This window comes from Erigeron canadensis, chromosome 9 (genome assembly GCF_010389155.1).
Source record: "Erigeron canadensis isolate Cc75 chromosome 9, C_canadensis_v1, whole genome shotgun sequence".
In the NCBI taxonomy this organism is placed as follows: Eukaryota; Viridiplantae; Streptophyta; class Magnoliopsida; order Asterales; family Asteraceae; genus Erigeron; species Erigeron canadensis.
In genome coordinates, this window is record NC_057769.1 from 30,712,109 (window position 1) to 30,733,865 (window position 21,757).

At 34.0% G+C, this 21,757-nt stretch overlaps 2 protein-coding genes and 1 long non-coding RNA gene across 4 annotated transcripts; 1 reads left to right on the forward strand and 2 right to left on the reverse strand.

Annotated features, from left to right (window-relative positions):
- The first annotated feature begins 46 nt into the window (after positions 1-46).
- Positions 47-9,077, forward strand: LOC122581070 (serine/threonine-protein phosphatase 6 regulatory subunit 3-like). 2 transcript variants are annotated; one of them, XM_043753211.1, is made up of 19 exons: positions 47-243; positions 1,150-1,253; positions 1,422-1,508; positions 1,665-1,740; positions 1,857-1,931; positions 2,126-2,179; positions 2,724-2,783; positions 2,924-3,040; positions 3,463-3,557; positions 3,645-3,850; positions 4,673-4,770; positions 5,355-5,458; positions 5,622-5,787; positions 6,748-6,870; positions 7,170-7,252; positions 7,361-7,508; positions 7,614-7,643; positions 7,773-7,843; positions 8,080-9,077. In XM_043753211.1, the coding sequence occupies exons 1-19, from the start codon at positions 205-207 to the stop codon at positions 8,873-8,875; spliced, it is 2,532 nt and encodes an 843-aa protein (XP_043609146.1). In that variant the 5' UTR covers positions 47-204; the 3' UTR covers positions 8,876-9,077. The 2 variants fall into 2 exon arrangements, with proteins under 2 accessions (XP_043609146.1, XP_043609147.1); XM_043753212.1 differs by having other exon boundaries at positions 8,083-9,077.
- Positions 9,078-11,849: 2,772 nt separating this feature from the next.
- Positions 11,850-15,116, reverse strand: LOC122582784 (GATA transcription factor 11-like). The gene is made up of 3 exons (XM_043755222.1): positions 14,963-15,116; positions 13,173-13,406; positions 11,850-12,706 (listed from the first exon to the last, which is right to left on the reverse strand). The coding sequence occupies exons 1-3, from the start codon at positions 14,972-14,974 to the stop codon at positions 12,077-12,079; spliced, it is 876 nt and encodes a 291-aa protein (XP_043611157.1). The 5' UTR covers positions 14,975-15,116; the 3' UTR covers positions 11,850-12,076.
- A 1,540-nt stretch (positions 15,117-16,656) lies between these two features.
- Positions 16,657-19,233, reverse strand: LOC122581277. The gene is made up of 3 exons (XR_006320999.1): positions 19,152-19,233; positions 18,345-18,406; positions 16,657-16,911 (listed from the first exon to the last, which is right to left on the reverse strand). It is a non-coding gene; the product is annotated as an uncharacterized LOC122581277 (long non-coding RNA).
- Between the last annotated feature and the right edge of the window lie 2,524 nt (positions 19,234-21,757).

Sequence of the window (21,757 nt, forward strand, 5' to 3'; positions counted from 1 at the left end):
TTCTCTTTCTCTTCTTTTTGATAAATTAATAAATAATTTTAGGGTTTTTGTTCTCTATCATCATTCACTCCAATAATAATTATTATTACTAATCCCAAACGGCCAATCTGTGTATCTATCTATACTTTTATATCTTTACATACATCTATATCTATATTTTTATCTAGGATTTTCAGATCTAAATCATTCATTCATAATTCTATCATGTTTTGGCACCTTACTGCTCTCTCTGCTTCTTCACCTGTAAGTCTCGTGATTTCTGTATATACACACACATATAGATACGGATTTTGTTAAGTTTAATCTCAATTCTGTTAATTTTACTTTTATTTAGTTAATTATATGTTTTTCATCTTCTGTAATGGATCCTGATACTATGTATGTGTATATATGTGTGTGTGTGTGTGTGTATAAGTATTGATGATTGATGACTACTTAATTAATAATTAGTTAAGCTTGTTAAGATTAGTGAGTATTTAATGATTTAGTTGAGCTGTGTGTGCGGAGATATGAAGGAGTGATATTTATGTACTCTTTTTAAGCTAATACAATAGGTCATACGTGGTAAAATGAGCTCAAAGATTATATTCGGATTTTTCGAGTGGTTGAAAGTTAAAACTGTGAGACTTTCATCTTTACGCTACTTGGCTACGGAAAATTTGGTCAATGGACGATAGCGTTAAGTTAAATTCGGGATTAAAGTGGTGTTTGGATTGGTTTTTATCGTGTTCCTTTAAGTAAGCAGAAGTCGTATTAAGTTAGCTGGTCTAGAACAGCTTACTAAGTCAGCTTAAATTAAGCTAATAAATATAAAGCTGTTTAGCTCCATTCGAGTACTCAAAAGTGCTTCTTAGCTGTACCAAAGTGGAACTAGTTGTTCAAGTCAAACTTAAGTAGTACGGCAGATATACATATTCATGTAATCAATAGTGGATCAGTGGATGTCAGTTTAACTTCGTAAGTGGAAATGACTAAGTTAGATTGATATTAGTCACTGTTCTTTTTATCTCGTGGATTATTGATCTCAAATGGTTCTATAAATTGTGTTATATGTTGACTGTTGAGGCAGTCTTATATTTTATTCTAGAAGTTCTCTTCTGTAGTCCATATATTGTTACTTTTGTTTAACGAATAGTTTGTCATGTCTAGGTCGAGTCTATCTTGGACAAGGAGAATTTTACATTGGAAGAGCTATTGGATGAGGAAGATATTATTCAAGAATGCAAAGCTTTGAATAGCCGCCTCATCAACTTGTAATTGAATTTCAACTTACTATCTCCAATTTGGAGTCATCTTCTTGCATCAAGTATCTAGATATGCTGATGCCTTCAATAGTTGGTGTTTGTAATATCATGATTAAGATTTCAAATAGAATGACAGTAATCTTCGTGCTCAATACTTAGAAAGTGTTTGTTTTTCAGCTTGCGTGACAGAGTTCAGGTTGAACAATTACTGCGATATATTACAGAGGAGCCTCAGGAGGATGCTGATAGCAAACGTATATTCAAGTAGGTCATTGCTCATTACTTAACACGTACATGAGCTTTAAATACCAAAACATTAATTTTATTTTCTTTATCCTCAATTGACTTTTGATTTTCGTGTCCTATACAATATTTGGAATAAAGTTTGTTCCTTCTAATAAATTATGTTGCATTTTTTAGGTTTCCTTTCATTGCCTGTGAGATCTTTACATGTGAAATTGATGTGATCTTCAAAACACTAGTTGAAGAAGAGGAGGTGCCCATACTATTTTTCTGATTTCTCAGTTATATCTATTGTTCGTTTTTACGTGACTTTGCAGCCCATTAAATGTAGCCTTACATAAATTCTTTTTTCCATACCCAAACTTGCAGCTAATGAATTTACTTTTTTCATTCTTGGAACCAACCCGTTCTCATAGTGCATTGCTGGCTGGGTACTTTAGCAAGGTATATCTTTGAAAAAGCTAAATCCTTCATGCATTGAGTACACATATTGATGAGTAATGATGCATAGGCCTAACATTTATAAGTCTAAACATGCTTAATGAGTTCAGTTATTGATACATGCGTGTATTTCACTCTCTCTTTCCTCATATTCACATTCAAAGCCATTGCTTGAGAAATTTTATGTTATGCTGTAGGTTGTGATATGTCTCATGCTGCGGAAGACGGTTCCACTTATGAATTATGTTCAAGTGAGTAAACTTTTTTCATACACGTTTTTTGATCTCTGTTCCACTTAATAATCTTAAAAAACGCTCAACCATATTACACCATCACTACTTTAAATGCAATCATCTAGCTTCTGAACCTGTAGCACCGATACGAACAGTTACATTGATAATCCACAAAGTACAGTATGATGACTTTGCATAGAACATTTTTTTTATTGTACACCACAGGGTTGTCTTTTGAGTTTATGATATCTCCGAATTTGTAGCACTCAGATAAGAACAATTTCGTTACTATGAGACTAGTTAAATTCTGGGTGTAGTAGTGATACACTACTAGTGAAATCTTTCATATGGATGATGGATCATGTTGTGTTGCTCTTCTATAGTTCTATTTATGATCAATCTAAAGGGAAGTTACATATGGGGATTTAAATGCATTGAAATCAGTTGAGTAAATGATTATTGCCAGTTTGACTGTTTTCTGGTCTTTTGAGTATTCGTATAGTTTACTTTGGTTTTCTTCTTTGTTTCTACTGTTAATTTTGTGTGTTCTATACGTCAACAGGTCCATCAATATATTTTTCAACAGCTGGTTGATTTAATTGGTGTTACATCAATCATGGAGGTTAGTAAGCCCCTATTCAGGCTGCACACAAGTTATTATTAGGTTCATGCTTAATATCATCTTGAGCTATTATGCTTTGACCTTTATATTTATTATGAATTCTGTTGAATAATTGAAGATTCTGGTCTTCCTTGTGACAGATTTTGGTCAGGCTTGTTGGAGCTGATGATCACATGTACCCTGATTCTGTCGATGTCATGCAATGGTTGACAGATAGTAACCTGTTGGAGATGATCGTGGATAAATTAAATCCATCTGTGAGTACAACTTCTTATTTAATGTATTTTTTTATATGTATATATATTAAATTTAGGTAGATGCATATATGAAAGCTATATTGCTATACAATGGCTTAGATGCTATTACTAATGTGTAGTACGCTATATGATATTGACTGCCTAAGATAGGGTCTACTACAATGGTTTTTGACTTGGCATCCATTAGTTCAAGTGCTGGATAGTTCCCAGGGTGATCTGTTGGTGTCATGTGTACTCTATATTTTACTGGTTGCTTCAAGAAGTTCACTAGCTCTAATGTTGGTATCCACTACTTTAAATAATGGATAGCTCTCAATGTAATCTCTAGTTGGCATAGCATGTTAGGGTCTTTTCATCTGATCTTATTAAATATATTTACATTTACTCTAATCATAACTCTCTTTTTCTTTGAATTGCTTCAGAGTTCTCCTGAAGTACATGCTAATGTAGCAGAAACTTTATGTGCAATAACTAGAAACGTGTCATCTTCTCTTGCCTCTAAGTTATCTACCCCAAGGTTTGTAGTCTTATGTACCAGAATGTCTGTTTATTTACTCCTTCATGTATGTGATATTTTTTTTTTTATGTTTTTCCTTTTTCCCAGTTTTGTTTCAAGGATTTTTGGTCACTTGTTGGATGATTCACATTCAAAATCCGGACTTGTCAGCTCATTGTCTGTGTGTATATCTTTGTTGGATCCAAAAAGATCTGTTCCTACACCTCCCTTCTATTCTTTCCGAGGTCAGCATATGTACGAGTCACCCGTGCAAGTCAACCAAGAGACTGTAGGGGCAATGCTACCCAAACTTGGTGAGTTTTTTTTTATTAGATGCCAGTAGCTTGCATGTCATTTTAGTTTTAAGTTGCAGTCACCAGTAGTATGTCATCATTCTAATTTCCAGTTTGCTGTCATGTTTCAATATTTAACAGTATTCCATTGTCAACATTTTTATTTTGAAATTTAATTTATCTTCAGTTCTGTAGAAATGAAAGGATGAAGTCGGTAAGAATGTAAACACTACTGTTTCGAGTTCAATATTCAGAACTCTTCGATTCCAAATTTCCATGATTACATTAAAATGCTTTGTAAATTGTATATGTATGTTCTATTCTGTGGTACATCAAGTATTAAATTCTTTTTATTTATGAATAGTTGAGGTAACAAGGCATAATATGTAGCTGGAAGGCTATGCCTGGCATGAAGAAAGTTATATTTTTTGTATTTTCTTTTTTCTCTTACAGGTTGAAATTTATATATCCGTTATCTTTTTTTTTTCACAGGAATTTTTTTGGTGTTTTAATGTTGCTAGCCCACTTTTTTGCTTCGATTCACATTTCCAAAAATTTTGGCGCTTGGAATCACACATTTCGATTATACTACTTGTACAAACCTACTCAAGAATTCAAATTGTCTTATTATAGGCGATATATGTATTAAAAGTGCTAAAAGTTGATGCAAACTGTCTTTTAATATACATGAAATCACATTTTAAGAGCTGTAGAGGTTTGTTGATAGCATTGGCCTTTGGTTCAAGGGTCACTTGGTAACAATCTGACAATATAAATTGGTGCTAAAAACCTTGTGTTCCTAATCTGCTAGTGTAATGTTTGATAATCTGCTGAACGTTTCAGGTGATTTGTTGATGTTATTGAACGTGTCACTAGATGACAAAATCTTGCCTACTACATATGGCCAGTTGAAGCCACCTCTAGGGAAGCATCGTCTAAAGGTTAGTTTACCTAATTATGTCGGAAGGTTAGTTTACCTATTAAAGGGTTGATGAATGAATTGTCCTCTCACTAGCGTTATGAACCATTACACTTGTGACAATTAATAAAGATAAATCTAAACTAAATACTAGAGGTGGTAAAAATCAACACCAAGATGGTCTACTGGTCAGGTGTCCCGAGATAAGAGGTCTCAGGTTTGAATCTCACTGGGGCCAGTGAAAGGGTCAGAAATGGTCACGGAAATGCCCTAGTTAGGCTGCATGCATGAGTCAAATACTTGTTCTCCCGGGTTATCCCAGATATGGAGTACCTCCTCTGTTTGTTATAGGTTCTCGGGCTGGTTGGTAACCTACTTAAATCAGGTACTATTTGTGCAGGTAATTTGGAACACATTTTGTCCAAAGATATAAATTTTTATTAGTGTTTAGCGTGTTAAATATGATTACAAAGACTGTAAGGAAAAGGGTCGAAATTGCCACAACTACCATATGATGAAGTAGAACACTACTTCCCCTTGTTTTTATAATCTGCGTAACTACTGTTGATTATCCGTATCTAATGGATGGTGATATCATCATTGCAGATTGTGGAGTTCATTGCAGTCTTACTGAAGACTGGGAATGAAATTGCAGAGAAGGAATTAATTAGCTCTGGAACTATACAACGAGTTCTTGATCTTTTCTTCGAGTAAGAGACCAACTAATACAACTGATATTGAAAATGCACAGGGATAGTTATGTACTTCGTTGGTTAAATGCCAAATTTAAAATTTTCAACCATAGTGGAATTAGAGTTTTTTATTTGGTGCATATCATGATAGTCTTAAACTCTTAATTGTTAACTGATGCAGGTACCCATATAATAATGCATTGCATCATCACATAGAGAGCATAATATACTCCTGCCTTGAAAGCACAAATGATACCATCATTGATCATTTGTTTCAAGGATGTGGTTTACTGACCAAGATTCTTCAAACAGATAATAATCCCTTCCTTTCTGGAGAACTTAATCAGGTAACTAGTCGCGCCTTTTGTGATGGGACCACTTTATGAGTAAACAAAGATAATTACTTGCAACATTGAGGCCAGTTATGTAGTCTGGTTCTTTGCATCTTCAAATTATCATAGTTATGTAGTTACTCTGATGGAGGGAAAGGTTGCTGACATTCATATTTGAATTTGAAGCTACTTATTTCGAACCAAAAATGTAGTCTACTAGGCATCATAGAAGCTTTAGTGCATTTGGCTAAGTCTTAATTTCCTTTTTCAGTCATGTTTTTTAGTTATTTCAGTTCTTGAAATTCACTTTACAGTACTATATTGTCAAAGGCTCAACATTTTCTCATATATATTTTAGGGATGAAAAGAGCTGATACAAACATAAGTTTGCTTTTGTTTCTAGTTTGCTTTTTACATGACTCGACTCTCGAGAAGGCATTATTGTTCAGTATTCCCCAACTTTCTACATCTCTCTCTCTCTCTCACACACACCCACACACACATTCACACACTCATATGTCCCTGCTTTACATCGATACGTTAATGCTTATTTGTTTCTTTTCTCAGCGATTAAGTAAACTTATAATAAGAAAATTGCTAATTGCATATATGTTTTAGCTGGTTAAGTACTACTATGTTAAGAAAATTTTAGTTTATAAGTGATGAAAATTTATGAAACTTAAAGATTAGAATAATCTTTTTATACCTTAAGAGCCATTCTGCAACCTTTAGATGCACAAATTTTTATTCAATAGCAGGTATTCTTAGAAGGATCAAACATCAACCGCTTATATATTATATATATATGAGTGATTCATTTTTACAATCTAGTAGTATTGTATGGTGTCGTTTGTTTTTCAGTTTGGGTTAGAATAGAAAGTTCAGATGTTTCTTTGATTTTATCTCATAGTTCTTTAAATGGTAAGGCACAAAATTATATAAATTTATTGTGATAGTTACTGTTTATTTATGTAGCCTACGTTACCGGCGTCTGGAAGGACTGGACTCCGACTTGGAAACCTTGGACATATCACCCGCATTTCTAATAAAATCATGCACTTGGCAAACGCTGATAGTCGCATTCAGACACATATACAGGTATGCTATATTATTAAAAGACAGATGGAAGAGAATCTGTTATATATGTATCAGGAACTGATGAAAACATGATTGCTATATAACTTTCTGCATGTACAAATCATGCCTAAAAACTAGTCACGGTAGGTAATTGGAGGTCCATTTTGTTATTTTCAATGAGCTAAAGGAATCTTTTGATTGCTTGATATTTAATCTAGGCTTCATAGTTCCTTATGTTTCTCCTGCTCTCACTAAAAATAGGTTATATGTTCTCATGCTTGCCTATAATTAAAAACTTGTTCTTGTGAGTTGTGATGTAGGAAAGTAGCGAATGGAATGGATGGCAGGCTACAATTCTACAGGAGCGGAATATAGTTGAAAATGTGTACCGATGGGCTTGTGGGTATGTTTAATGCTCTACCCTTTCTTTGATTTCTGTCTATTAAAAATTGACCTAAGTGATAGTTGTTTCTTAATTGTATGTTGCTAATCTCTTTTCTATCTTTTTCAGTCGACCAACTTCACTACATGATAGGAATAGAGATAGTGATGAAGATGACCTTCATCATGACAGAGATTATGATGTTGCTGCTCTAGCAAATAATCTAAGCCAGGCATTTAGATACAATGTGTATGATAATAATGAGGAAGACGAAGAGGTATGTTGAAGGTCCTCGCTTATATCTGTTCAATTAAGTACGTAATCTGTAGTGAATATTTATGTGATACTTATGGGTCTGCGGCACTTCTTTTTCTGATTGCAGGGACACACAAATCTTGGTCGAAGTGATGAGGTGATTTTATTAAGACTTCATTTATGTAATAATTTAGGGGTGATTATTACATAGATCTGGCAACATGTTGCTTGGTTTGCCACTGCTTTTGTCGCGATACTGAAATCTGCACTGAATTTTGAGATGCAGGAAAATTACTTTGATGATGAATCTGCTGAAGTTGTCATATCATCCCTAAGGCTGGGTGATGACCAAGGCAGGTAAGTTTCTGGAAATGAATATTTAATCATTACTAGGTATTTGTATCCGCACATAGCTAGGCAGCTGTATTTTTCGGAAATATCGTAAAGAGAAAAAGGTCAAGTGAGAATCATAAAATTAGATATAAATTCAGAATTAAAGATAATAGTATATAGACATTATATAGTAATAGGCTGATCTGAAGTGTATTATAAATGGGTAAGGTTGAAACTTGACATTTATCTGATTTGTGCAGCAGTTTGTTCACAAATTCAAATTGGTTTGCTTTCCAAGACGATAAAATGGGTGATGCACCTATGACCACCGCCTCACCTTTTGAAATGATGGATGAGATCAACCTGCAAGAATCTTCTACTGTTGGTACCACCAGTATTGATGATGATTTGGTGGTTGGCGTAGATGAAGGATTTCTTGATAGCAAAACCTTAAGTCCTAACACCAATCGAAGCCCAAATCCATTCAGTGAAGACTATGTAGCAAGTAGTGGTGGAGACACGAAAATGGGTGATGGTGAAATAACCAACGCATCTGATACTGATTTTTTCAGATTTGAGTCAACAGATAATGAAGACTTGTTTGCGGATCGGCCCATGCCCGAATGGGTAGAATGGGGTGAACCCATTAGTGGGTCAGGAGTAAATCCTTTCGAAGATGACAGCAATACCCCCAATATCGACATTCCCAGTGAGCTTGAAGCACCAGCTGGAGTTGGTCTCCCGGTCAGCCCTGGTTCACCGTCTCTACCCAATGGCACGTCAAGTGAAGGGTTGGTCGGATCATCTGATTCAAACCAAAAAGATGGCGCAGTGTCTTCATTGTTTGAAGAAGATGTGGAGTTTGTAGGGGTGGAGTCAGACGGGACTGAAAAGGCCATGGATAAGGCTCTTAAAGAGGGCATTGTTGGGGAAGCAGGGGCACTAAAAAGAAAAGTTACACCTAGTGGAGGTGAAAAAGAAAATAACGAGGAGGCGAAAGAGTTCAATGACAATAATTATTGGAGAGTTGATCAAGAGATTGCGGTTTCAGAATAAAATTGAATACGGGGGGTGGGATTATATTGTATTAAAGTGATGTACAGTAAAGCATAGTTTTGTTAAAAAATGGACATAGTTGTGTAGGTTAATCTCAAATGCTTGACTACTTGATTATTACTTGACTTTGTATTTATGTTCAGAGTTTTGTTTCTAATTATGTTATACAGATTACGGAGGTTTGATTCCCTCCTTTGTAACTCTTCGTACTTTCGTCATTTGATAGTCATTTGTCTTGTTCAGTAAAAATGTTCTCTGTTGCATTCTCTATTTTTCTGTTGCATTTTCTATTTCTGTGTTTCAGGTTTCAGCCATTTGTCTTACTTCCCCGTCCCCAAGTGGGCTTTTGTGAGTTTAACATGTATATTGAACTTGTAATGTGAAATAAGAATTATCATTGCGTAGAAGGTGTAAATTGGAGGGAACACCCCGATCCCCGGAACAGCCATGGTTCCGATACGCACATGTCGCACGATCCGTATCCCATTGAAACCCCTCCACCAAATACCACCACAACGGAATAAATCCTCATGCTTGCAGGCCGAGAGACTCGAACCTGTGCCCCATGATTGTGTAAAGGGTAAACATGGTGGGGCCCGACTTTGTAGGGGATGGCTGGCTACAGGGCTATTAACCCTGTGGTTAATAAGAATTATCATTAACTGTGAAGTTTTCGGTTTTTCATCTATTGGTTCACGGTCAGGATGAAGAGAACCAAATCATATATATGTTTGTGAATATATAAAAGCTCAAAGGTTTAATTATAAGGAAGGGGATTCCCTAAATGGTGTTGAGCGTAAGGTCTTTGCAATACTCTGTAAAACGGAATGTGATAAATAGCACGCTATCAAGTTCAATTGGAAGTTTTGTAAAGGTATTTTTTTTTTCCGTTGACAGTTTGTTGCAAGATACTATTGGCATACCTTCTTACTTTGACTTGTATAAATGGAACTTTGAGAACCAATGTGGTACTGCTATTTGGGCGTTAGATTCTGCTAGAACATCCATTGTTAGTTAAGCGAGTTTGTGATTTAAGAAAAAAGAATCCTGTGTTTATACTTTAGATACTAGTAACCAAGTCTAAACATAAACCATCGGCATCACTTCTAGCAGCAGCTAATCTTGAAGCAGCAGTAATATTTACCTCATTCTAAAGAGTTGAATAACATACACACCCATTTATGTTTTATAAATATAGTATTACTTAACGGGAATACCAATAAGCTTTTGGAAACACCTAGACGGCTAGACCTAGTGCTTCCAAATGAAATTTGTAAAACAAATTTATATTTCCGGTCCTCTAACTTTTATAAAAACACATATGTAACCTTGATTTAACTTTGGAAGCACCTAAGTTAAGTGCTTCCGTAAGCATATTGGTTATTCCTTAATTAACATTATGATTTTGATATGACAACAAATACTGTACCAAATTTGGTGTAAAATGAGAGTATTCTTTACAATAAATTTGGCTTTTACTCAAAGGCGTACACCATGGGCATTATATGATTTAGTCAACGGATAGCTAAATTATATATATAAAACAAGATGATGTGTAGAATGATTAAAATAGAATTGTGTTGTACCATATTTGGTATAAAATGCCCAAATATTTAGTGTTACACTAACTGTTACACCTAATTTGCTACCTTGGTTGGAGATAGATGTGTAAAAAAAACACCAGGTTGGAACCCGAACCCGAAATTGGTCAACAACCGGGTTTGACCCAACCCAATACTAACCGGTTTGGGTTTTTGGTTTTTTTTTATCGGGTTGAAACCAGGTTGAGATCGGCCGGGTTTGGTTTTTGGTCATAAAAACCTGGTCAATACCCGGTCAAAGTTGGACCCAAAACTAGTTTCAAATCGGGTCAGTTTGGGTCAAACCCGGTTCTTGTCCTGTTGACCAAAAATCGGGTCGGGTTGAGTAAAAATCAATTTTTGTACACCACTAGTTAGAGATGGATTTTTTACACCAAAACATCAAATTTGATGTTTTAGTTCATACATTGGAGATGATTCAAGAGTGCTTCGCTGTAGTAGTCTTTTGGTAGAAGCAAGTGTCAACCAAAAGGCTTTTCCTGGGCAATGGGCATCATATAATCATAATCAGAAAATTACTTTACTTTATTCAGCAAATGCTTAGTTAATGAAGTGTTAGACCATAAATTGAATGGCAATTGAGTTATCTACTTCAAAGTTGTATGTTGGGAAATTGGATTTCAGTGCCATCATGGATTTTGGGTTCATGATGGGTGATATCATATTGGGTTATCCTTGTTGAAAGGTTTGGTATACATATTGCTATACTAGATGTTTTAAAGAACTCTTACTGTTTCATAAGCATGACAATGAACGAAAAATGATCAATTAAATAGTACTATAGAGGTGCAGCACTGCAGATAATAATGTGAATCAGATGACAACACAGATAACTTATGTAACAGTGTGTGCACAGGGCTGAATAGCTTCTTGATTCTGACTCGATTGACCAACTTTATAAAATTGTTCAGAGACGAGGAAGGCTTATCAACTCTTGCCAAGTCTAACCCCCAAGAGATTACCTTAGCAATTTAGAGCCTTCTGATGTTACTTCACATCGAATCCATTGCATATATGGAAAGGCCTGTCCAATTCAAGTACATTTGTTCTAAGAACTTGTGATATCAAAAATCTGGAAAATAGTCCATCTTAATCTTAAATTAGAAAAGAAAGTGCTGATGAAAGTACAGAATTATTTTCTCTCAATTTAATCACAGTATTAATCTTATATTTTTGGACTCAAATGCAAAAGTCAAGAGAAAATACATGGCATTATGCATATTGCAGCCGGTGTCCATTGGCATTTTTTTGAGGCCCGTCTTGCGACAGATCTTATAGATGTGTCGGCGTGTCACGTCCATTCTTCAAATCCATGGATGAAGAAACAAAATGAAAAGAAAAAGACAAGGTTCGTTGCAAACATAAACAAGATATAACCAAACCATTAGTTTCACTGGCTTATTTACTCGTAAAACTTTAGTACTATCCTACCTAAAGCACGCTCAACGTCACTTGAAAGTACCTAAAACCATCACTGGGTAATCGTCAAAATTTTGAACAATCAATTGAAAACCAAGATTGAACAAGGAATCTACTGCGATAAAATAATAGCAAATATTCTAAACTTCTAAGTCTTACAAAAGATGAGACTAATAACTAATCATGAACTAAGTCTAGTAGGTGCTAAGTTTGAACTCCAAGGTTTCTTCACAACATAACTATCATTGATACCTGCTCCCTTCTGTCTCATCTCTATCACCTTCCTGTGAGAGTTTGAGTGCAGCGACGGTATAAAAGTCGGACTAGCAGCCGGACGGTACTCTGGAAAAAGCCTGCCTGATCGGTAGCGGACCCCACAAGCATTACAGAGTGTTTTGGGGCCCATAGGACCTTCTCTCCACTGTGGAGTTTTAGTTATCTCACAATGGCTGCATTTCTTATTCACGTCGACGGATTGTTGGGATAAAACTCGCCTCTTTTTCTTAACACTTGGAAGAGGTGTTAGTAATAATGACCTAGACCAAGGATTGATGGTTGACACTGACCGTAATCGCTTTGTTCGAGCCCTTGCGGGATAAGATAGTTGTGTTCCTGTCGAGATGGCCGTATCTGATTTCCCGGTTGAGCTGGAGCTGCGACGTTCAAGGACCGAATCGGGGCTCGGTGCCTCAAAGAATTTTGGATATAGGTATGAATTTGTTCCCTTTGAAGAGGTCGGTGGTTTAAGTTGAGATTTGAATGCTTTCTTGAAAAGAGCAGCCTCGCATTGTGGTCCATAACCCTCCAGTTTCTGAGGAGTAAACACGTCCAGCAAACATAAGTAAAAGAACTTAAGTGACCATCTAGCATAGAAAAAAAGATAATAGAACATAATTGACTATTATTGATATATACATCACGATATATATTCTGTACATAACATCTGCACATATTTAGAAAAAGACAATCGGCTGCTTCTACTGCAAAATTCTAGTTTTAATTCTAAGCCTAATGTGGAGCATTCTCATCCCCTGTTTTTGAAACAAAAAGATCAAGTGTCTGTGTTTCCTATTAATCGCTGTCCAACAGTTCAAGGCACAAATCATAAACTCTGAAAGAACTAAAAATCTGATGCTTATAATGCAGGCAGTGCTTTTCACACAAGTATGAGCCTACTATTCCAACTGTTTATTTTAAATATGCCATCCAAACATATTTATCTCGCACGTATAAACCAACTCCAACAATCAATGTATATAGCCAGAGAAACAACTTACAGTACCACCAAGCATATCCGCAGAGGAGTCACCGACACCACTCTCTAGCGGCAGCATCTCCGGGAAGAGATCAGACGGGATAGGACCGAGTAGGTTCGCCCAATCTTCACTAAGACCATCCCCATCCAAACTCTCCACAGCACAATCCAAGATATTATTTGGTATATCACCAAAACAATCATCATAAAATTCTGTACTATACTCAGCACCGCACATTCTCTTATTATTATTATCCTGAAAAACAAACCAACTTTTTTATTATAATAAATTGTATATACAAATATTAAATGATAAAACAGCTCTATATATATACAGCATTCAATGTTTTCTTAATACATAAGTCTTGTGAAATGTATATACCACAAAACTGCTAAGGATTCTTAAATAGAGAACAAAAAGGTCAAATAAAACATACAGATTTTATATGTTTCTTCTTAATGTTTATCTTGTAAGTCTTAAGGTAAGTTATAAACTGGCATTCGATTTAATTAAGGTTAATTTTTTTTGTAGATAAGGTAAATATATCTTTGAAAATATAAGAAGTAGATAAAATACAAATAAATGGGATTTTAGAGTATCTACTATTACGTGGAACTATCACAATATATATATCCCTTTATGTTTTTACCAAGATTTTTTAAACAAAAATAGCCCTTCTAAATATCAGACAAGGGTTTATGGTCTAGGGTACGCATGAGCAGCAGCCCGGCCCGATCACGTAAGACCTGAAACCCAAAATCAATGGAAAATGAAACACGAGGCCTGGGCCTGGGTTGGGCTTCGGGTTAATATGCTCATCCCTAGTCAAGCGGATATAAGGACTAGTTAGAGGGTGTTTGAAATTGTGTTTTTAAAACAAATTTTGCGTTTGTATTTTGACAAAGCGGCGGAACCTGCTTTTTCATAACGGCGTTATCTTTCTATATCAATTTTTGTCAAACACTTTTTAATTTACTATTTATATGATGCAAAGTTGCAACCACAACGATTCAATAACATATCCAAAAAAACAATTCCAAATAACTTTGTTGGCATATATTGTAAAAAGTTTTAATTTTTATTCTTTCCAAAACAATTCTATTTAATTAACATTTACATTACATAAAGCAAGCAATTTTGTTGATAAATTTACCATATAATTCAAATACATATACATTATACATAAAGCAGCAATTTTGTTGATAAAAATGTACAAATGCAAAAAACATTATTTACAATAACCTTTACAAAAAATGATAAACTGGAATTAATATTTTTTTGTCTAAAGAGAAAATTTTAAGGACAACATTTTTATTAAAAAAAATAATAAATTATACATAATTATATATTATCCATGTATTCCGTATTCATAACTTTCAACTTTTTTCTCCTATTTATTCTGAAATTTTTTAAAATTCAAAATTTAAAAATTCAAATAAACCCCCCCAAAAATAAGATGAAAAAAAATATATATACAAATAAAAAGCACATATAAATTTTTTAATGAAAGTCAAAAAGTCAAAAAAGTAAGTTTCCCATTCAAGACATAAAACGACGACGTACGAGTGTTTTAGTTCCGCCGTACAGACTCCATTTACCCTAATAGAAAAAAAATCAGTAAAACGCCGTCGTTATGAGTATATACATATACATATATATGTATGTATATATGTTGGTTCCCCTGTTACTCTATCAAAAAAAAAATTTAAAAAAAAAAAAAAACTGAAAAAACCCATTGCCGTTTCGAGTAAAAAGAATAATAAAATAAAATAAAACCATAAAAAAAAATGTAGGGAAAATGGAAAACAAACCTGTGAGTCCATGGGGGAAATGGGTTTTAGGTTTTATATCATTTGGAAAAAAATTACAGTGGTGAATATGTGGGTATAGAGATAGAAAGTATGTGTGTGAAAAATGTGAAAAGGTTAAAAAGAAACAGAAAAGAGAAAGTTAAGGTTTCAAAGGAAAAGGGGGAAAAATGAAGGGGAAGGAAGTGATGAAGTTAATAATGATGATAAGTTGCTGATGGTGCATTGTATCACATGGTGGTCCATATCGTACCTGATTATTTACTATTTATGTTTTTTTTTGTTTTTCAATTTTTTTTTGTATTTAATGCTGCCATTCAAATTTAGATTTTTGGACTTATTTGCATTTTTGGGTTTCGTTCGTTTTTATGCATTTTTGGGTTTCGTTTTGGGCTACGGACTTAGGATAAACTCACAATAATTTTATGAGCGAGACTAATTACAGATAAAATTCATATAAACTCATGTATGATGTATGATTAATGAAATCAAAAGCAAATTGAAGAAAAAAAAAGTTTTTACATATATTTGGTCTACATAATCTACCACTGTAACACTTGGTGATAGTTATTATATCTAAATTTGGTTTTATTATTTTTATAGGATAGTTATTGACGATAATTTTTTTTTGTGAATCACTTAAAAAGAAAACGTAAAATGTAAATAAAAATTATTTAGTGATTCATTCAAATTTGCGCCTAGCCAATTAATTCATCGTGCATTAATAAAAAGATTTTATACAAATTTAAATTTCTCATTAACTTAGGTGTGGATTAAAACTGATATATATACTTTCAAAAATATATACACTCAAAATTAACTAAAGATATTGCTCCGTATTATGTAAAATCTATACATATTTTTAAATGGGGATTAAAATAAAGGGAAAAATACATAAAAAGGTAACCTATTTACCTAAAATTCCTAAAAAGGATAATCTATTTAGTTTTCGTCTATGTAAAGGATTCAGTTTTCAAAACTTTCCTAATAAAAGCAACATCGTTAGTTTTTTACACCAGGCCTCTGTTAAGTGCCACACCACCACCGGCCGCCGCCAAGGAATCGCCGGAAAATTGCCAGCAGGCACCACTACATCACTATCTCCACTTTATTCCACTCTATCACCTCTGTTTTCGAGTGATTAAGTGCATAAATCGATAAATTGAATTTGAATTCGTTGTGGTTTTGTGATCAAAAAGCATTATTTTGATTTTCAGACCTTGAATTAGTGTGATTTTCGTTTTTTCGGCGAGCTGTCAAAATTTCCGGCAATGTTTTTGGATTGTAAAATTAGTTAGGATTTGTTCGAGATTGAATTTAGAGTAGATTGCAACAGGTTTCATGTTCTGATTCGAAAAGACGAAAGAGTAATCGTGATTTGAAAATTTCCGGCGAAGGAGATCGAACTTACTTTTGGTCAGGTTTTGTTTGGAATTCATTTATGAACATGTTGCAACCGATTTCAGGTCCTGATTCGTAAAAACGACGGAGTAATCGGATGACAAAGTTTTTTCGGCGTGGTTGTTGCATTTTCCAGCAAGAGAGGAACATGAAGGGGTTCTTCAAAAGTTTAGGGGGTTCAAAAAGAAGGGTGATGTGGCACTTAACGGAGGTCTGATGTAACACCCGTCATTTTAAAATCTGGATTTTCAAAAACTTTTGCCTTACGGCGTCTAGAAATGAGGAAAACAGAATCATTAAAACATAACTAACCCGTAACGGATCGTTCATTTATAAAAGTGGTGTTACAACATACATATCATAAAAATAGTATAAGATAATCCAGATTTGGCACCAATATAAATGCCAACATAAACAATATATAAGTCATATTAAAGTAGCCATTCATCATACGGCTAACATAAATGACTAAGCGGGAAAACTAGATGTCTTCTTCATAGCAACTACCTGTCTCACCAAACTAAGCCTTTTACTAGCTCAACCTGCTTAGCCTGAGGGAACAACGTTTTTCAAAAGAGCAAGTGTTAGCTTTAAAAGATAAGTAAGATAACATGAGTTTATGAAAACTTTGCCAATTCATTTTATATTAACAAAAACACTCCATAGTTGTTAATATCACATAACCATACAACACTTTAAGATCACCACATTACTATGGTGTCTTTTAGAACATACTTTAGCAATAGCATATCATCATCAATATAGTAACAAACATAAATTATCACATTAGAAGCCATCATAGTCCTAATTGTGCCTAACATCACAAGGCTTTACCTTTCATCTTTCTTTTCTTTTCTTTCTTTATTTCTTTACTTTTCTTTTGCCTAGACGTAGGCTATGTGACATAAGCCACACATACTTAGGGATGTGGGGTTGTGTGTATGCGGCCATAAGACCTTACATGGGGACCTCACACCTGACTTGATGGGTAGACCTTTCGGTGGTCCATCGTCGTCGTTAAGGAAAGACAAAGTCAATACAACTGAGTATACCGTTTACCTTTGCGCGTGTAGTGGTTAGTTACTCCACCCGGATACACTCAAACATAACTATGCCACGGGGAGGTATCTAGATTCCCACACCACGTGACCACATACACACTAGCTCCGAAGAACTAGCATGGGTTAAGCTTAACACAACTTTACTCATGCTCGAGACTTCTTTATTATATTAGCTTAGGCTACACTTTCACCTAAACTAATCACATATATCTTTCTTTACTTTATATTAGCTTAGGCTACACTTTCACCTAAACTAATCACATACATCTTTCTTTACTTTAGGGCCCTTAATCGTGCACGTGTCATGGCAAACCTATAGAATTTAGTGACTAGGTGTTCAAGCCATGCAAGTAATCATATGACATACATACATCATCATATCGTCATCACATATTAGCATCGCATTGTCATATCATTTTATATTCATATCAACGTATCATTCATAACATCGTATCGTTATTTTATAAAATCATCATATCGTGATATCATATAACATAATATCGTCATGTCATATTAGCATCATATCTTCTTAACTTGATAGCAACATATCGTCATATCATTTCATTATCATAACATCATAGCATTGTGTCATCATATCGTCAATTGCATTATGGCATCATATCTTTATATTAACATAACCTCTTATCGTATTAACATCATGTCATCTTATCTTTGCATCATAACCATCTTATCTTATCACATACTTTACTCCATCATATCATCATAACATAACATATACATATTTCATTTTATCATAGCATGCTTGAGCTTAACATTCATCATCAATGGTAATCATAATATACCCCATAGTAACCTCCCATTCATTCCCGAATACATACAAGCATATAAACATTCATTTGGGGAAGTTAACTTATGAAATTTATGTTTTGTTGTCCCTCGTGTGGTAAAAGATGTTATCTTACCTCAATGGAGTACTCAACAATCACAAATGTGTTTACCGTGCTTGAAAAGTGTTCCCGAAAACCTATGATACAAAAAGGATGGAAATATAAGTCAACTAGATACTTAAACGCGCTTAAAACCCTTCTCCCGGCTGGTATCGCCGAGCCCATGGGTGGTCTCGTCTATATCAATTTCCAGACTCACACCCTTCACTTGAAGGAGACTTTTCGACCTCAAGAAGACCAAATTAGTCAAAACTTAGTTCTTAATAAATGTAGGGAATTCAAAGACCTTTCCAGAAATATAAAGTTTGACTCTTGAAGATCTCTAATGAATGATTTATGACGTTTACAAGATAGGTCTACAGAAATCGTCCGATATTCAACCACTTTTGGAAATCGACACTTTTCGGCTATTTATGGGCAAAATCACCAGAAATTTTGTTCATATCGATTCAAGAGAACACATAGACCTTTTCAAAAATATAAGATTTATGTCCTAACTCTTTTAATTGAAAGAGATATGATTTTTTCAATATTACCAAATTTTAAGATCTAGTAAACCTTAGTTTTGCAAGCAATTTCGACCATCACCCATCTACCATGAACTCTACAGTTCCTATACACTCTAATATATCTTAACAACATTATCCATCATTAAAGTTTGCATCTTGATACAACATATCATCTCTATTAACGATTTTACTCACGAAAACGTCGTTTTTAACCGAAAACATCAACTTTAATCCATCCCAACCCCCACGGTCGAATTTACAGAGATAAAACCTACTTTAAAACTTAATCAACATTATATTACTGACATATTACCTGTAGGGATGATTAATGGATCGAAAAGCTAGCAAAAACCCTTCCGAAATCAACTAGATCTTGAAGTTCAACCTAGGTTTTGTGTGAAATACTTTTTTAGGGTTTTTGATCTGATTTTTATGCCCTATGGTCGACCTCCATACCCTTTATATACTAAAATAACTTTTAAAACTTTACATCTAGGCCCTCGCACTTCGTTGCAACTCGTTTCGGCCCTTAACGGCTCTTTTAACGCCTACGAGAACAATTATTGACCCTTATATCTTATCGGGAACATTAATTGACTTCATTAATCATTATCAACTTTAATTTCATTAATTTAAATAATTTTAACAGATATCTCACGTAAATCATTTAATTCACGTAAGCACATATAAAACACATAGTAACTAACGGTAAGTTAACGGTCAACGTCAAAAAGTTTTGGGATGTTACATCTGACGTAAAAAACTAACGATGTTCCCTTTATTAGAAAATTTATGAAAACTGGATCCTTTAAATAGACGAAAACTAAATAGGTTCCTCTTTTTAGAAATTTTATGTAAATAGGTTACCTTTTTATGTATTTTTCCCTAAAATAAATTAAAAAGACATACACATAAGGTGATATTTGAGTTTTAATAGTTACTAGGTTAATCCCGTACATTGCACGTTTATATTTTTTTCCCTTTAATTATATATAATAAAACAAATGTAAAAGTTTAAATGAATGATTATATCTTATAAATAGACTTTCAAATAAATTTAAATAAAATGCTAACAAAACATATTGTAAATTTGTAATAAACATTATTACAAGCCAATGGATTAATGGTCCATTGGTAAAGTTTTGACTTTTGAGAAGTCCATCGTGATTTAAATCTGATATCTCGAATGCTAACTACTAATCGTTGTTAATAAAAATAACAAACATTATTTTAGAATCAATAACATAATAATATAGGATATATTAAAATAAAAATAATTTTCTTTTGAAATCAATAACATAATAATATAGGATATATTAAAATTTGCTCCAATGTTTTTATATCATTATTTTAGAAAGGACCATAGGGCACATGTCAAATTTTTTCTTCTAATGTTTAATTCACAACTATAAAGTATTTTGTCAAATGGAAAAAGTAAAATAAAATTGAGGTGCTAGAAAACGAAATTTTAAGCTCTTTGTTGACCCTGGTGAGATAACTTCACCAAAGACCGAAACATTTCTTTGTAAAACTCCAATGATGTAATTTAAAGCTTCAAAGACACTCGTAGACATCAATTTAGCCTAAATGGAATGGGGCGATTTCGACACGCGATCCACTGTATTTCACCTGTGGGTCGCTGGGTACACCACCCTGTTCAGGCGATACCCATTTTCAACGATCTCCACAGGTCGCCATCTCTCCCATTATTACTTTCCTTTCCTTTTGTCTTTTTCCCTTTTCTCACCTACTGTTTTCTTTTATCTTTTTATCTTTTTCTTTGATTCGGGTAATAAATATAGATATATGTGTATGTATATTTGCAGTCAAAGAAAAATAGAATAATATATATTTAGGCTACTCCAGTCTTACCATTGTTCTCCAGCAACCCATGACAACTTCAATGCCACATGGCATAATATAATGCAAGTAGCCCAACCACTAACAATACCACTCCGTTTAGCCTTATGTGATATATTATGTTTACCATTATGCACAGTTATTTTTTTTGTAGTTGTAAATTTTAAATACTTTTTTCCTTCAAAACGACGAACTATCATACTCTTAATTAAAACGAATGTCTGAAATCGAACATAAGATTTTGAAAACCTACCAATATTGTATCTCACAAATATAAAAAGTGAGTATCGAACTCATATAGATTCTCTTATATTTTTTAGTAAACATTGACAAAAAGATATATTGTGTATTGTGAGTATGTTGAAATCCTCCGAATATCATCTGTTATTTGTTGACAAAATTTAGTGAGTGCATGTTTGGGTTGTCTCGATCACAGATCATAACATTTTTAAACAGATAAAGAATAACTAAGTATATAAAAGGTTGTATATCTACAAATTTTATCGCACGGACATGTGTTTAGTTGATTTCGGTCGGCTGATTAATGTTAAACCATCTAGAGGAAGAAATATAGGGCTCCACCTCCACATGCAGACTCCCCAAATTCATGGGTCGGGTCCATGTGACGTTTCATTCAGGGACAAACTCCATATGGCCTTCACTTTCATCATTTGTGCATTGTTTCGTAATTCAATGTCAAATTATGGAAGTCCTTCCCTCATGTTACATTAACAAGTCAAAAATCAAAGCAGTACCATGATTTTGCTTGTCCCAAAAGACAAAAATCACCCATCATATATGTTTTTTTCCCCTCTCTTGAGTTATGCTAAATATTTCATTTATGTAGCATAAGATTTTGCTAACTATAAGGCTACTGTAGGTAATGTTCCCACGATAGATAACTTTTAGTTAGATATACACATAATAATGTGTATAGTTGATTATATTTTCAAACCTTTAACGCTTTCTCTTTTAAGAAATGTATTGTGTTGTTTCTCAATAATATATTTTGTCGCTCATGGCATGACGCTACCATCGGTGTCACGCAGTGATAAAACC